Raw genomic sequence first — 17,380 nt, 5'->3', positions numbered from 1 at the left:
ATATCACTCATTAATATTAGTTAAAAATCAGTTAAATATTTTTGGTAAAATTGCTTAATCCACTTTATATCCTAGATCTATTCTGTTTATCAACTAAATATTATTTAAATATATATATATATATATTATATATATATATATATATATATATATATATATATATATATATATATATATATATATATATATATATATTGTTAACTGTATTCACGTGTGTATATATATATATATATATATATATATATATATATATATATATATATTGTTAACTGTATTCACATGTATATATATATATATATATATATATATATATATATATATATATATATATATATTGTTAACTGTATTCACGTGTATATATATATATATATATATATATATATATATATATATATATATATTGTTAACTGTATTCACGTGTATATATATATATATATATATATATATATATATATATATATATATATATATATATATCAGTGAGGTACAGTTGCTGTCACCCAATGGTTAATGTTAGCCAAATCTTTTGAAGGGCTACTGAAAATAATATACATTGAGTGAAAAATTAAGAAGTGCAATTTTTCCATTTTTTTTTTCTTTTGATTAATTCAATCATTTTATAAGAAGAAAAATTTTTACATCTAAAGTTAAATTTTTTGTTTTGTCATTAAAAATAATACTTAGAAAAAACATTGGTGTTTATGAAGCTAGAAAATTGATGATGATGGCTACAAATTTAATTACAAGATCAAGATAGTGTAATGAGAGAATTGATAGATCTTTGGAAAAGCGGAAGCAAATAATTTTCAGTGATGACAGTAACTTCAAAAGAGCATAGAATTGGTTGTTGCACCAAGGTTGGAAGGTAGCAAGGTACCAAAGTTGCATGCTGGCAGTGAGAGAGTTAATTTTTGGGGTTGCTTTAAATTTAATCAAGCAGGCGTGTGTAACACTTATACAAGACAAATATACCATCAAACTTTTGTAGAGAAACTAAAGAACTGCATAGTTCTATCAATAGACATCGCGATTATTCAAAATAAATGGTATCAGTTTCAACAAAATATGGCGCTTGAACACAAAGTTTATACAGTCAAAATATAAATGAAAGAAAATAAAAGAGATTTACTGCCCTGGCCAGCTTGATTACCAGATTTGAGTTCAATTGAATATATTTGGGTTTAGGTTTAAATTCAATTAAATCTATTTGGACAAAATCTTATTGTGCAAATTTTTCTTTTAGTATATTGTGTGGATATATATTATTATCATTTTTTTTTGTTATTAATATTGTATACATACAAATAAATACAAATAATCTAAAATAAAAGTACCTAGGATATCATAGATAACATTTCTCTCCACAACTAAGTTATTAACATGATGCATTGTTACAGCTCGGTTAAAACTTCGATGGATAGCACAACCTTTAACATAAGAACCACTCACATCTCCTTCCATATGGAAATGAATTGGATAACGACCTAAACGAAAAGCTTGACCTGCATTGGTAACTTCAATATAATGAAAGTGGGCAACAGCTGTTCCTTCACTCATTTTATTTGAATGTACCATAATTTGTACTCCAAACTGATCACTGCCACGCTCTTCTCCATATCGGCCATCAAAGCAAGTTTGCGTTGCAAACTGTCCTGGGTCAAAATCATCTGGACAATTTAAAATTGCATCATTCCATTGTTCATTTTCTGAGCCACGAACAATGACATTTCGGGATAGTAAACCAACTTCAGCGCTAGTTTCTATATACCTTCCTTCAATGAACTGTGTAATCGATATATGCATGTACTTCAAAGGTGGGTCAAAAGATACAAATTTACCATTAACTCCTGTTATTGTAAGTACCTCATTCTCTCTAATACTTCTTCCTGTAGCAGCAATGACAATAACATCTCCTACTTTCCAATCAGGTACTTCAAAAATAAGTTCCATCTCAACATCATTAGGATTCACAGTTTTTGCAAGTCGACTCCATGTGTTCATAATGTGCTTTCCATATAATCCTAGGTAACCTTGCCGCAAACTTAATGATTTTGCACCATAAACAGGTAGCTCTATAGATCTAACATGTCCGTGAAGTTCAATAATAGCTTTATGTTGAAATGGCTTGTCTTCAGAACCAACTAAAAATGTGCCACCTTCAACTATTAAAATATTTTCAGCATGTAGTTCAATGTCTTTTTCATCAAAAATTAAAGTGCCACCTTTAATTAGCAATACTTTAAGTACTGGAGTACTTACATCAAGCAACATAGTTTGATTTTTTTCAATGATAACATAGTCACCTAAGATATTAAAACAATAAAAATAACAAAACAAAAATAAAAAACAAAAAATGTAACAATAAATTTCAAAAAGATTTTTATTTTTAATTCAAAGCTAATCTAACCTTTAACAGGAGGATCATTTCCTCCCCATGTAAATTTTGAACTCCAAACATCAATATATGAAAAAGAGACACTGCCAAATAAACTTAAACCATTTTTAGTGCTAAAAACTTCAACTGCTGCATTTTGTACTGTTTTATTAGATGGGCCAGAACGACAAATAATTTGAGAGCTTGACACAGAGTTTATTTGACAAGCAACACCAGCAATGTTTACCTGTGAACTTAGATCAAAGTTAGTTCCTGATATAGTCAAGTTTACTCCACCACCAGTTCCTCCTCGCGTAGGTAAAATACTAGTTAATGATGATGTAAGTGATGCCTTATAAACATACTTTTGACCGAATGTAAAGTTAAAACCTTGAACACTTACCATAATGCTACACTCTGTTGTTGGGGAATTAGACTGGGTATATGGAGGTATTCTGCAGTTCAACAACTGAGTTGAAATAACATTAGTTTGGGCACATTGATTGTTACATATATACACGCTAGTTGCATTGCTAAATCCATTACCAGAAATATCAACATAATGACCGCCTCCATAACCACTTTCTAAAAGACTTACACTTAAAACTGCTAAATTGTACGTAAACTGAACTTGATTAGACAATCCAAGTAAAGGAATTACGAGTGCAACAGACACTGGGCCTGCAGCATTCATTGGCAAAATAAATTTTACAGATGCAGATCCAGATGCTACATTAATATTTGTAATGTTTGCACTATTTCCTTCTACTAAAACTGTTAAACTATCAAATGATACTGCTTTAAAATCTATAGTAACTTCATCTCCTGTATTTCCAGAATTGGGTAAAATATTTGTTATTGAGGGAGTCGATGAGGAAGCATATATAAATGATCCAAACACAAGTCTTTTACCACTGCAATACAATGATACTGATACAGTTGAAGCCGTATGGGGAGGAGTTGTAACAACAACCTCATCAACTGTATTTTTTTGAACAGTTGCATCAACGGTATCAAACTTCACCTGCATATTTGTGCAAAAGCCATTTCCTTTAATTACAGCAGTTGTTTTTCCATATGTGCTGCCACTAGTTGGCGTAATACTATTAAACATGGCTAAACTAGTAACCATAAGATTAGCTGCGTTTAATGAATTTCCATAATCTGAATTAAAAACATTCACACTATGATTACCTGCTGGTAAACTGACAATACATGTTATTGTTTGTGTATCATATTGAGTAGTTAAACTAATAATGTTACAGTTTGAAGGGCCGATCTGAACAAGAACTTTTGATTCATTACCAAATTTTTTACCTAAAATTTGAATTGATGAACTAGAAGTTTGGATAGTAGCAGGTGCAATAGATATTATCTCTGGAGTACTACTCAATTGATAGTCAAAGCTAAGAGAAGGTTTATCAAAACAATTAGACTCAGAATCATCACAAACAGAAATCACAGCACTTGATTGCTGAGATAATATTGATGGCATGACACATACAAAGCTGTAGAAGGACTGAGACACCAAGCTACAAATTAATAATTTATTGCGATTAATATAAACATGTGTGGTTGGTAAGTTCAAGTTGAAACCAGTGATATTAACTGTTGTACCACCAGCAATTGAGCCAGACTTTGGGCTTACAGTTTGGGTTTCGGGAAAACAAATTACTGATTGGTCTGCTACCTGTGTTATTCCAATATTTGCATAACCAAAACCTTGAACAGATAAATCAATAGGTAAAAAAGTAGCTGTAGGTCGAGAAGAAATTTTATTTATGTCGCAAATAATTTCCAGATCATTTGCAGATGTTACAACACATAAAAAACCTCCAAATGTTACTATGTTATCCTCTAAAGTATAACTAAAACCATTTCCATTAATTTTAATACTTGAGCATGAACTATAAGAAATAGCACTTACATATGGAGTTGATGGTATAGAAAAAATAAAATTGGAAGCAACCATTCTTCGTTTGCGTCCAGCAGACATTTGTACAACAATGTCTAAATCATGAAAGACAAATTTTATTAGGGATTTTTATTTCTTATAAAAAATTATAACATGTTTAGAAGTATAAAAATAAATATTGATTATAAACATCTAATGCAACTTTTATTTTCAAAGACAAAAAATCAACCTTTGATTGATAATTGTATTTCACTTTGGATCTGTGACAATTGCGAAACAACAACTATTCCTTTGAATTCATCATTTCTATTTTTAATAAACTTTCCACTAGTAAAAATAAATGTTCCTTTAGTAGAATAAGTTACAGTGCAACTACCTGAAGATCTACCACGACAAAGAAGCTCTGTTTTTTCTGGTTTGTCTATAGGATATCTGAAGATTGAGATAAAATAATTTGAGTCAGGGTTTGATTGCCACGAGTACTAAATAATAAATATTTGATTAAAGTTATTATAAAATATTATAAATCTTAACTTATATTAAATATTAATAATTTTATAATATTTTTAACTTTTCCATAAAAAATGAAACGCATGTTAGTATTGTACAGTTTTTTTTAACAGTTTAATTTCTTAAGTTAAGTTTGTGGCTCAAAAGTAAACAAATATATATATATATATATATATATATATATATATATATATATATATATATATATAAATATATATATATATATATATATATATATATATATATATAAACGTAGCGGTTATTTGTTTGTGGACATTTCATTTTCCGAGGTGACATAAAAAATGTTGCATAGAGAAAAAGTAAAAAATGAAATTCCTTAATAATCAATCTTAAAGAATAATTAGCAAAAAAAATTAAAAATAATTAATTTTATGAGGATTTATTGCCATTGTAAAAAAATAAAACGTTTTTAAATATTAAAAAAAAAAAAAAAACGCCATTGCAACTTATTTGACTTTATTTAATGTCTTTAATTAATATGCACAACTTTTTAATTAATTTCACTAAAATTAGGTAATATATTTAATCTAAAAATTTTTGTTAATTTGAATTTTATTTAACTTTTGCAACTTTTGTTTTTAAATCACTAAAATTAGATTATATGATAAGAATAAAGGCATGTAGCAGACAACATACTTATGTAGTAGCTATGTCACAGGCCAATGAATATGTAGTAGCTATGTAGCTGGCACATGCGGTAGTGGTAAAGCGCTCGCTTCATAAGCGAGAGGTTCCGAGTTCGATCCCCACCACGTCCCTGGTAGTACCGCGCTCAACTTGTTTCTCCGTGCAGCGGCCTTGTTTGTCAAGGTTTGTGTTTTGGAGTTATAGAGTTGAGAAAGGGTTATAACCACTATTAAGTAGCCTCCTCATCTGTAGTGGCTTTATCGGATTTGAGGAGGTGAATAAAAAAAAAAAAAAAAACAACATAGCTACAACATTTTCATTGGCAATCACTAAAATTAGCGTTTAATACTTTATTCCTTTTTATTTAATCAAATTTATTCAAAACATGTTGTTTAATAAATTTTATATTAAACAACAAAACATTTTGTTTAATAAATTATATATTATGCTTAATTTTTTAAGTTAAGTTTGAGTAAACAAATTGATATATATATATATATATATATATATATAATATATATATATATATATATATATATATATATATATATATATATATATATATATATATATATATATATATATATATATATATATATATATATATATATATATATATATATATATATATATATATAGTGGGGGGCCAAATTATTAGTTACAGTTTGTTTTTTCACAAAAAATGCAACTAAATATGAATTTTAAATGAAAAAATTTGCTTCTACTCTTATATTCTTTGAGATTTTAAATAATAGTTTTTTATGTTTTATTTATGAAGTTATAACATTTATAAATAATTAAGGCAATTTTTAGAATTGATAAGCTAGAAATATGTAAAAACATGTGAAATGCGCCTTTTTATATATTCGTGGCAAAATTAATATTTGCACAATAACGTGTGCGTAATAAATACAATTTTTTTCAACTGTTTATTGTTTTTGCGACTCTCACTCATTTTTTTACATTAGTCAGTAATTTTAACTAAAAATACTTGGTACCTAAAAATGGGAAAAGCTAAAGATATATCAAATGAAAAATTTCAGAAATATCTGCTTTGTTAAAACATTCAAATCACTCCTAAAGAAAAATTGTTAATTTAGTTATAGTTTCTGTGATGAATATAAGGAGAGTTAAAGGTAAACTTGATAAAAAAAATACCTGTACAAAGTGCCAGAAGTGGAAAATGTGATAGACCACGCATCACTACCCCAAGACATGAATGGGCAATTCATAATATTTGTGTTAAAAGCCAAATAAAAAGTACAAAAGCAGTTACTAAAATCATTCAAGAAACCGGTATCAAGATTTCTTATAGAACTAGAAGACGTTGAATAGCAGAACTGGGGTTTAAATGCTACAGACCTGCAAGGAAACCTAAACTTACGCCAGCTATAAAATTAAAACGTCTCACTTTTGGCCAAAAAACACCTACATATATCTGCTGAAGATTGGGAAAATGTAAAGAAATACTTATTTAGTTGTTTATTGCAACAGCATGACTTATTAAAACATTTATATGATTACTTATATTATTATTTTTATTTGTTGTTAGGTGTGTTTCTCAGATGAGTCCCAATTTAAAATATTAATGGATAAGTCTTCTTTTGTTAGACAAAGGAAGGAAGAAAATATAACCTGGACTGTGTTATGGAGACAATAAAACACACTCTAAAAGTGATGGTTGGTCAGCTATAAGTGGAAAGAGCAGCGGCCTTCTTTACATAGTTAAAGAGATGATGAACCAGGATAAATATAAAAAATTATTAGCTTCCAAATTAATTCCTCAGTTACATGAGTGGTTTCATGATCCATATAAATGCATCTTTTGCATGATTCTGCCGCATGCAATAAAGCTAAATCAGTGAAAAAATATTTAAAGTCAAAAGATGTTACTGTTTTACTATAGCGTGACAATTCTTCTGACTTAAACCCAATAGAGAATGCCTAGGAACTTTTAAAGCGGAAAAATTGGGCATGTAACTATAACCAACAAAATAAATCTCATAGAGGCACTAAATAATGTCTGGTATTATGATCAGGAATTAAAAACAAATGTAAAGAATTGCACCCAAAGTATACCAAGAAGGATACAAGCATTAATTGATGCAAAAGACGACCCAACCAAATACTTAAAAACATTTTGTATTATAATTTTTCTTAAATAAATGCTTCAAAATAGTAATAGTGTTTAAATAAGTGTCTTAATTTTTAAAGAAAAATATTTAAGCCAGTTGCACCAATATCATTGATAATGTCATACTTAAAAAGTCATATACAAAGACTTTAGTGAGTATAACAATAAAAATAACAATAACATATATTCTGAAACAAATGTTTTTACATTTTATGGTTATTTACAAACAGTACGAGTATTAATCTAAAGTAAACACCAGTTAAATAATAACAGCAATCACATAATAATGTTAAAGTAAATTTAACAAGGAGAATAATAATAGTAATAACAATAATAGACATTGTAATGACAATAATAATGATTATATCAGTAACAACAACAACAACAACAATAACAACAACAATAACAACAAAAACAACAAAAGTAATAACAATAACAACAATAATAATTATAATTTTGACAAATATCACAGATAAATGTTAAACAATATTAATAATGATAATGAAAGTAAAAATGTAAATAATATGTAAATAATACTAGCATCACATATAATAATAATACAAATAACAATAGCAACAGCAATAACAATCTATGATGATTTTTATATTTTACATGTAGTATTTTTCTAACAAAAAAGTTTTTAAATTGTGAAATTTATTATTTATTGTGAAACTTGAGTGAGTTGAGTGATTTAAGATGAAGAGGTAATTATTTCATAATTTTATAGTGTTCCAATTTACTTAGAAAGATGGAGTGATCAACATAATCAAAAGCTTTCTTAAAGTTAAGAAACACAGCACATGCAAAAAATTTATTGTCAAGAGTTTTTCTAATAGTGTTTGCTACAAAATCCATATTGATGTTTGTAGAGACATTAATTTTTGTCAAGAAAGTCGTAAAGTCTTTTGTAAAAGCCATAAAGGCTTTTTCAAATACTTTGCTAATGTTAGATAAAAGAGAAATTGGTCGATAATTTGTGTGGTCCATTAGAGAACACTTTTTATGAATAGGAATGGCTTTGGCTTAAAAACATCTGAAAAAAGGCTTTTATTAAAAAAATTACCTGACAGATTGAGTTAAAGTAAGAACTATCTGAATATAGAGAACTTTATCACAGCAAAAATAAAGTATATATATTTTTATTACTCTTGGTTTTAATTTTCTTTTCTAATAAAACTGTCTAGATTGAACTTAGCATTTTAAAACTTAAAGAATGCAAAATATAATAGGAAATTACCAACTTAAATCTAAATTAAGTGTTTATATAACAATTAAAATCATCAGGTAAAATTAGACTCTGTATACATGTTTTTTTGAATAGAATAAGGTTTAATAAAAAAAAAAAACTTTTTATTACAATATGCAAAATATTTTATTTTGTTACAACAGCAAACAGAAAGAAGCAGCAAAGCTATTTACTTGGCATGTCCAAGCATGTCAAGTAACCAGTTTGTCTTTACCTTTGCAGCATGAGAGTTGTTTGTTTCACTTAAAAATGTATGGAGGGGAGAAGGTGTATGAAAGAGTTAGACTTTGAAAGAGCCAATGCATTTTTTTCTAACTTACTGCCATTCAACCAAAATTGTATTTTACTCTTTATGTGGCAACACTGGATACCTTTTACCCACAAAAAAATCTACAGTTCTACTAAAATAAATAGTGTTGTAAGGGTGCACTGAAAATTTTGAAAATAAAAAGTAATTTTTTTGGGGTTTACTTATTTATTTTTAAGATAAAGTTTGTATTATCATTGTATTATCCAAATAATATTAGATTAAGGTTTTGATAACAAGTGTTTAATTCAAGGTTATTTTTTTAACCATACAATTTTCATAAAATCATAAATACAATGCTAAAAATATTAAACATAAAAAAATTGCATCAACACAATACATATTTCATAATTTTTATATATTAAAAAATTTGATATATATAAATATTTATAAATCAAATGTTTTTCAGTTATTTTCTGCTAATTTATACATATAAAAAGAGAGCTCATTGTTCTTAAAAGAACAGAGCAATAATAAATAAGTAGAAAATCACTTATCAAATTTTTGTTTAAAAATGATAAAAAATGCATATTTACAGAAATGTGAAAAAGCTTTTAAAATAATGTCTGGTTTAAACTTAACAGTATTTATTATTTAATTTTTTCAAATAACTCTTTAAATGTTACTGCCTAGATTTTACAACAATTTAAAGTTTTCTTCCCCATGAAAATGTTTTCTGTTATCAAAAAAAAAAAAATTAGCAAAAAGTTGAATAAGTTGTATTAATAAATATCTGAATTTTTTGTTTAAATTTATCTCTTATTTTAATATCTATACGATTTTTGTTTTTATATATAGTTATAACTAATTGCAAGTATAATTATATAACTATAGAATTTTAACTTTTATGTTTTTCAAATGAAATGTTTACTTTTACAATTGTATTTTCACAGTTACAAACTTATGTGATTTGGACAGGATAATGCTATTTTCATATTTAAATATGAGATTACAGAAGTGTTGGAGTTGACTTGCATATAACAATTAAAAATACTCAAAATTAAAAATGAACATATAACTGTTGAACACAAACAAAAATTTGGAAGTACTTTTAAACAACTTAATAATTAATTACTGCATGAAATAATTGTTGCATTTTTAAAGAACTAAATTTAAAAAATATATAATTAACGTTGTTATTTATATTATTATTAACTACATTATTGTATAACTTTTATTCAAATTATAAATTTTAATAATAATTTCAAAAAAAAATTATTTCACCACAATACTTTTACACAGATATTACCTGCCAAAACTCAACACTGTCATTCAATTTATCCTTTTTTACTTTAGCTATCCCTTTTTTGGGTCCAAACAGTGAAGTATTGTGTTATCAATTAGTATAAACATATTAATAAATTAAATATTATGATAAATAACATAAATTATTGAAATTAAAACAAACCACAACTGAGTCTCCTTCAGTAATGTAGATTATATTTTTACTCCAAGCTGAACCAGGACCATAAACTAAATTTTATAAAAAGATAAGGAGTAAAAAGGAAAAACATACTTGATAATTAAATATACAATTAATATATTAATATTGTTATTATATAAGATTTAACAAACAAAATGTTTTATATATTAATATACATCCATATTTATATATCAATATACATCAATTTTAATAATAATATATATATTTTATGTATTAATATACATCTATATTTATATATTAATATACATATACTAATATTTATTAATATTTTATACATTAATATACCTACAGAAGTATACATCATGCTGATAATATGTTTAAAATAATAAACACTTTAAACAAATTTTTTGATATAACAACAAAAACCTTCAATAAAATGAGTTATGCAAGCCTGTCGTTTAAATTTCAAGAGTATATAACAAATAAATTAACTTTATAGCTTAAAAATATCTTATACATTAATATCTTTTCAACAGAATTTTGTTTGTTCCATTTAATGGCAAGGTATAAGATTTAGATAAAGTTAAGAGAAAAAAATTCTCAAACTTCAAAAGAAAGAAATATTTTTAATAATATATTTATACTTTCTTTGTTAATAACCTATCACTCCCTCAATTCACTTCAACTCCAACAAATTTCATAATAAAGCTAATAATTATTACAAAATTTTAAACTAAATTAAAGATGAACAAGGTAATCTGCTTCAATGAGATTTTTAAATAAATGATTTTAATGATACTATTAAGAAGAATTCTATTTGGCTGATGTTGATCTTGTGTTTTTAGTATTGTAATTTTCCTAATGATAGAATGTTGATTATTTCTCATAACTCCCGCTAGTTATTGCCACTGTGATTGATTTATTTTGTTGATGTCACTGAATTTCGAAAAAAAAATCATTCAACATACCTCAATTACATAAATTGACCAGTGCAATTCAAAAAAAATTGAATGAAAGTTTATGAAAGCCAGAGCTAATTTTATAGTTTGCCTATGGATTAATTCAAAATTTTCACTTTCTTCATGTTGTAATTATAACATCAACATAACTCACAAATATAGTTTCTGTTGTTCTTGGCAATATTTTTTATATTTGTAATTATGTCATTATTATTATGTCATATATTTATTTGTTAAATGCTATAACTTGTATTTTTTCTAATGACTTTATAATTGTCTTTATTTCTGAAATATCATTAATAAATACAATAAAATATATTGGTCCTAAACTAGAGCCTTGTTTTATGCCACTTATCATGACACAATAATCAAAACATCAATCTCTCACCACTACTCTCTCCATTCTTTAACAAATGAAGTACACCATAAAAAAAGTTAACAACTTTCTAGTTTTATGCATATTGTACAGTACTAAAGTAGGTATTATTAGTACTAAAGTAGGTATATTGTATATTATTCAAAGGTTTTGACATTGATTTTTTTTAAATTGGGAATGTCTGACTGAGGTATGGTTGAAATCCAAAATCAAATTGTTTATTTATAACTGATATGCTTAACTATGCTTTGGTTCAATTAGTTTAAGGCAATCAACAGTTATTATATGAGTATTCTAAATACTCAACAATTATCAAGTTTTAACAAACTATTAAATATAAATAAAAAAGTATCAACTGTTGATCTAGAATTTAAAAGTTCAACAAATTTAGTTTTTCATTTTATTTAGTTACTTTATTAAATCTAAAATAAAAATGCTTTTTCTTTTGTATCATAAGTTTGATCTAGTCATCATGCTTTGTAACTACCTCTAATAATAGTTAACAGCTATTACTCTTAATATATATTACTAATAATATTTTAAATCAGACAGGAAATAATAAATTTAACTTAAGTATTGTTCTTGAGTAAAAGTTTAAGTACTTTTTTTGATTAAGTAAATATCTTGAGTCAGATCGGAAATAATAAATTTATTCAAAATATTGTAAACCAAATATTTTTCGAAGATAAAAATAATGATGATGATGATGATGTTGTTGTTGATGATGATGATAATGATGATGATTGTGATGATGATCATAGTGATAATCATGATGATGATCATAATGATGATCAAGATGATGATCATAATGATGATCATAATGATGATCATGATGATGATCATAATGATGATCATGATAATGATCATGATCATAATAATAATGATCATGACCATAATGATGACCATAATGATGATCATAATCATGATGATGATGATCATAATCATAATGATAATGATCATAACGATGACCATGATGATGATGATGATGATGATAATGATGATGATGATGTGATGATGATCATGATCATAACATTGATTATGATTTTTCAATACATTTTCCTTTTGAATTTGATTTTTCTCTGGCAAAAAAAAACTCTTTTTGTTTCATTTTTTTTGTTTTATGCATTTAATAAAAAAATCATTATTAGCTTTTAACTTTTACCCAAGTGAAAGAAAATTTAAACAAACAAAAATTTTTATTTATTTTGCTGCTGTTATTATTTTAAAAACTTTTTACTTTAAAGTAAAAAGTTTTTAAAATAATAACAGCAGCAAAATAAATAAGTTTATTAAAAGAAATACACACCTCCTCTACCAGAATTGTCAACATAAAATTTGTTTCCCCAACTTGATGTTAAACAATCAATTTTATTGTCAGTGCAACTAAGTACATTACATTTTTTTCCACTAAATGCAACATTAATATCAGAAACATTTTCACCAAAACCTCTTCCATTTAATGTAATTTTTGTTCCTCCAAAAAGTGAGCCTGAATTAGGCGAAAAACTATCAAATTTTAAGTCAACTGAAAGTGAAAAAGAAACTGATCCGGCACCAGGGACAAAGACAACAAGTAAAACATTAAATGAGTTCAATGAAGGAAGATTACATTTTATGAGTGTTGATTCTAATGATGTTATTTGACAACTTTGATTGTTGATGGTGACCAAAGTATTTTCTCTATTAGTAGATTTAAAGCCTGATCCGCTCACTTCAATGACTTTGTCATAAATATGAATACTTGAAGGTGAAACACTTTTGATTACTGGATTTAATAACTGATTGTAAGTAAAGGTTCCTCCTTTAATTTGTTTTTCATTAATAACAATCTAAATATAAAATTAAATAAAATATACTTATAGCTACTAAATTTAACTTTGAATTTGATCTAAAAAATTTCAAAAATTGGATTGAGCAAGTTTTATGCTTAAATTTTGTGACTTTGTATAAAGCTTTTAGTATAATGCAATTTCAGATGACATCTAAAGGATCATAAGATACAACAGATCATAGCCTTATAGTTTTTTTTTAATGTTTTAAAAGTTGCAAAACTCTCCTAAAACTATATTTTTTCATCCTAATTTTTAAGATTAAGGTGAAAAAATGTAACCCCTTTAAACCCTTGAGTTTTAAATAAATTTGAAGTATAATTTATAAAAATGGTTTTTAAAATAGCATTTAAAAAAAGTTTACTTCCAAATCCACCACAACCACCACCACCACCACCACCACCACCACCACCACCACCACCACCACCACCACCACCACCACCATCATCATCATCATCATCATCATCATCATCATCATCATCATCATCATCATCATCATCATCATCATCATCATCATCATCATAATCATCATCTTCATCATAAATATGTAATCATTATTTTCCTATATCTATAAACAAAAATAAACCAAAATTTTACTTTCTTGGATTATTTTTAGATGTTAACCTCTCATTGAAACAAGATCAATCAAATAGATTATAAAAAAAATTTAGAAAGAATTATAAAAGGCCACAACTACTCGTTAACTAATAAAAATGAAAATATAAAAAAAAAAAACACTGATTATTGTAATTGTAAACAAAAAATAGATTGCCCTCTAAATGGAAAATGCCTTTCAAAAAATGTAATTTACAAGTGCATCGTTTCCTCACAAAACAACCCTGATAAACAATATATTGGCTTAACCGAGGGGGAATGGAAAAAACGTTATGCCAACCACAAACAATCGTTTAAACACAAAAAATATTCAAAAGAGACTATGCTGTCAAAATATATTTGGGATATAAAAGAAAAAAATAAAAATTTTAATTTACAATGGTCTATTTTAAAATCTGCCCCTGCCTATAATAACATTTCCAAAAAATGTATGCTATGTTTGCAAGAAAAATTTGAAATAATTACTCATTTAAATCAAGAAAATTTATTAAATAAAAAATCTGAATTAATTTCTAAATGTAGGCATGAAAATAAATACCTCTTAAAAAATTATAAAAACAAATGACCAAATTAAACTATCCCCATTCCAAAGAAAATTATTTCATAATTACTTTCTGTAACTTCCCGTTAACAAAAAATATAGTAATTAAAAATATTTTATAATAATTTATAACTTCCTGTAAAATATTTTTTTCTATAAATTGAATTTTTTTTTGAGATTTAGTAACTCTTCCTGATGATCCAGCAATGGTAAAACTTCAAGTCGAAGATAAAAGTTAGATAAGTGTTTTTTACTAATTTATTATTGCTCTGTTCTTTAAGAACATTGAGCACTCTATTTGTAAAATACACTAACATAATTTACATATATATATATATATATATATATATATATATATATATATATATATATATATATATATATATATATATATATATATATATATATATATATATATATATATTTATATATATATATATATATAATATTTATGCAATTCCATTTTTAACATACATTACACGCGCAACAACTTTATCAAATATTTGCCTTTAAACTGTAAATGAAACTTTGAGCTATTTTGTATGAAAGCTGTTAGTCTAAAGAACAAAATAAGCTAAAAAGTTTGTCTGGGCAAAAAAATTAATTTATTACTGAATATGTCACTTTACTTACATTACACGGAAAACAAGTTGAAAAAGTTGCTTCAACTTTTAGGTCAGATTTCTGCGAATCAGAAAAACTTGAATTAAAGACTTTTACAAGATGTTGAGAATTCTATACCGATTTTAAAAATATGAAAAAATTTATCAGAGGTGACCAGGTAGGGAAAACAAGCTGTTTTTTTTTGATACTATATATTTAACTTACGTTACATCACTTACCTTACCGAGCAATTATTATATTTGATTTTTTATATCTATTAAGAGTTAGAGCTACGTAACAAAAGAATTGAATTTAATCATTAAAAATAATTAACAAAGGAAATTTAAAAAAAACTGGTGTCTTCCAGAGTAATTTTTCATAACATTTATGTAAGTTATTAAATCGAAAACAGTTTTTTTGCAAGACCAAGAGCAACTTTGAAAAATTATTTTAGTATTACAACTTTATTAATACTTATTTGAGTCATTTAAATAAGAAAATCTTTGGTTTGTCGAAGTTTTTACTTACACTTTTTACTTTAATGCTTATTGCCTTATTGTCATTAGGTTGAATTTTTAAAATGAAGCAAAGTATTTACATTTAAATCTTTTAAAACATTTTCGGCATAAAAACTGCTATCACAATTTAGGAGGGAGAGGATTTCAGGTATATGTGATTGCTTGTGACAGGAGGGAAGGGGTTATGAATCGACAAATATAGAAGGGCGTGCTTTATAGATGACCCCCCTTAATTGCATTTACAAATGATTTCTTTTACCGAAACAAAAATAAAAAAGGTTTAACTAATTTTTTTTTATATTAGGAGAATATTTCAAATAAATCTTTTTTTTTTATATTATTGTCTAAATAAAAATATTTATATAATTCTTATTTCTATTTTTTTATGTATATTTATATGTCAACCAAAATATGAATACATTAACAAATAAAAAAACAATAATACAAATAGTTTTAATTAACATTAAAAACAAATTAAAGATTTTTTTTTAAATTCTACTAATTTTCAGTTTAAATTGTGTCAAACCAACACAACAAAATAAGTTTACTTAATGACGTAATTTATTTTGTTAACAAAAAAGTGCCAGAACTTTAGTGTAATTTTAACTTAGGGGAAAGTGGTCTAAAACGAGCATTTAAGGTGAGATGGGCCCTAATCAAATCTCTTGCTAGGAAAATAAATATTACAAGTTTAACTGTAGAATATTGTTCAGCTGACCATAAACATTTAAGAAAACTATCCAAAAAAAAGTTTTTTTTATTGTTAATTTTTGGCAAAAAGAATATTTGAAAGTACTACTTTTAAAATTTTATTGAGCTAAATTTTTTATTAACTTGACTAAAACTGAAGTTATTGTCAATTTTTGTTTGCTCAGAGTGTTGATTTTTAATGTGAATAATGAAGAGAAGATTGTGAATTATCAACTTTTGTTCAGCTATAGTCAATTTTTGATTAAAAGCAGGTTTTTTTCAGAAATTAAATTAAGCAACCCATTTTAGGCTACTTCCACGAAAAAATGGGCTCATGGCATATCTTTATTCAACGGTTATTTCTTGACGTAAGGCATATTTACACCTTTAATTTTCAGGTGTTAAATTTAATATTTTTTCACTTATATTATTAAAAAATTGAAGAACTAAATTTTAGAAAAAAAAACTTTATGTTTTTGTTAAATTATGTTACATAAAAATTGCAAAAGTTCTTTCATTATATTCTTGAAATATATATATTTTATTAAATATAAAATCTGACCAACAACAATGTGAACATGTTGCCTCTATTTTCACATCAATTATCATTTGCTAAAAGCAAAAAAGAGAATAAAATTTAACTACTTTTTCATTTTCCGCCATGGAATTATATATATATATATGTGTGTGTATATATATATATATATATATATATATATATATATATATAT

General features: G+C 25.6%; 1 protein-coding gene across 2 annotated transcripts in view; it reads right to left on the bottom strand.

The window, feature by feature from the left end:
• The window catches only part of LOC100197653 (fibrocystin-L), a 143,707-nt gene that overhangs the window by 63,295 nt on the left and 63,032 nt on the right, over positions 1–17,380 (bottom strand). For both annotated transcript variants that reach the window (XM_065804129.1, XM_065804130.1), the window contains 5 exons: positions 13,160–13,682; positions 10,543–10,607; positions 4,519–4,771; positions 2,408–4,384; positions 1,335–2,303 (listed from right to left, as the gene is read on the bottom strand). In XM_065804129.1, coding sequence (XP_065660201.1) covers positions 1,335–2,303; positions 2,408–4,384; positions 4,519–4,771; positions 10,543–10,607; positions 13,160–13,682 — 3,787 coding nt within the window. The remainder of the gene's footprint in view (positions 1–1,334; positions 2,304–2,407; positions 4,385–4,518; positions 4,772–10,542; positions 10,608–13,159; positions 13,683–17,380) is intronic.

The sequence above is a fragment of the Hydra vulgaris genome, chromosome 08 (genome assembly GCF_038396675.1).
Source record: "Hydra vulgaris chromosome 08, alternate assembly HydraT2T_AEP".
NCBI classification, from domain to species: Eukaryota; Metazoa; Cnidaria; class Hydrozoa; order Anthoathecata; family Hydridae; genus Hydra; species Hydra vulgaris.
The sequence above is the reverse complement of the archived record's forward strand: the minus strand, read 5'-3'. Positions and strand labels throughout refer to the sequence as shown.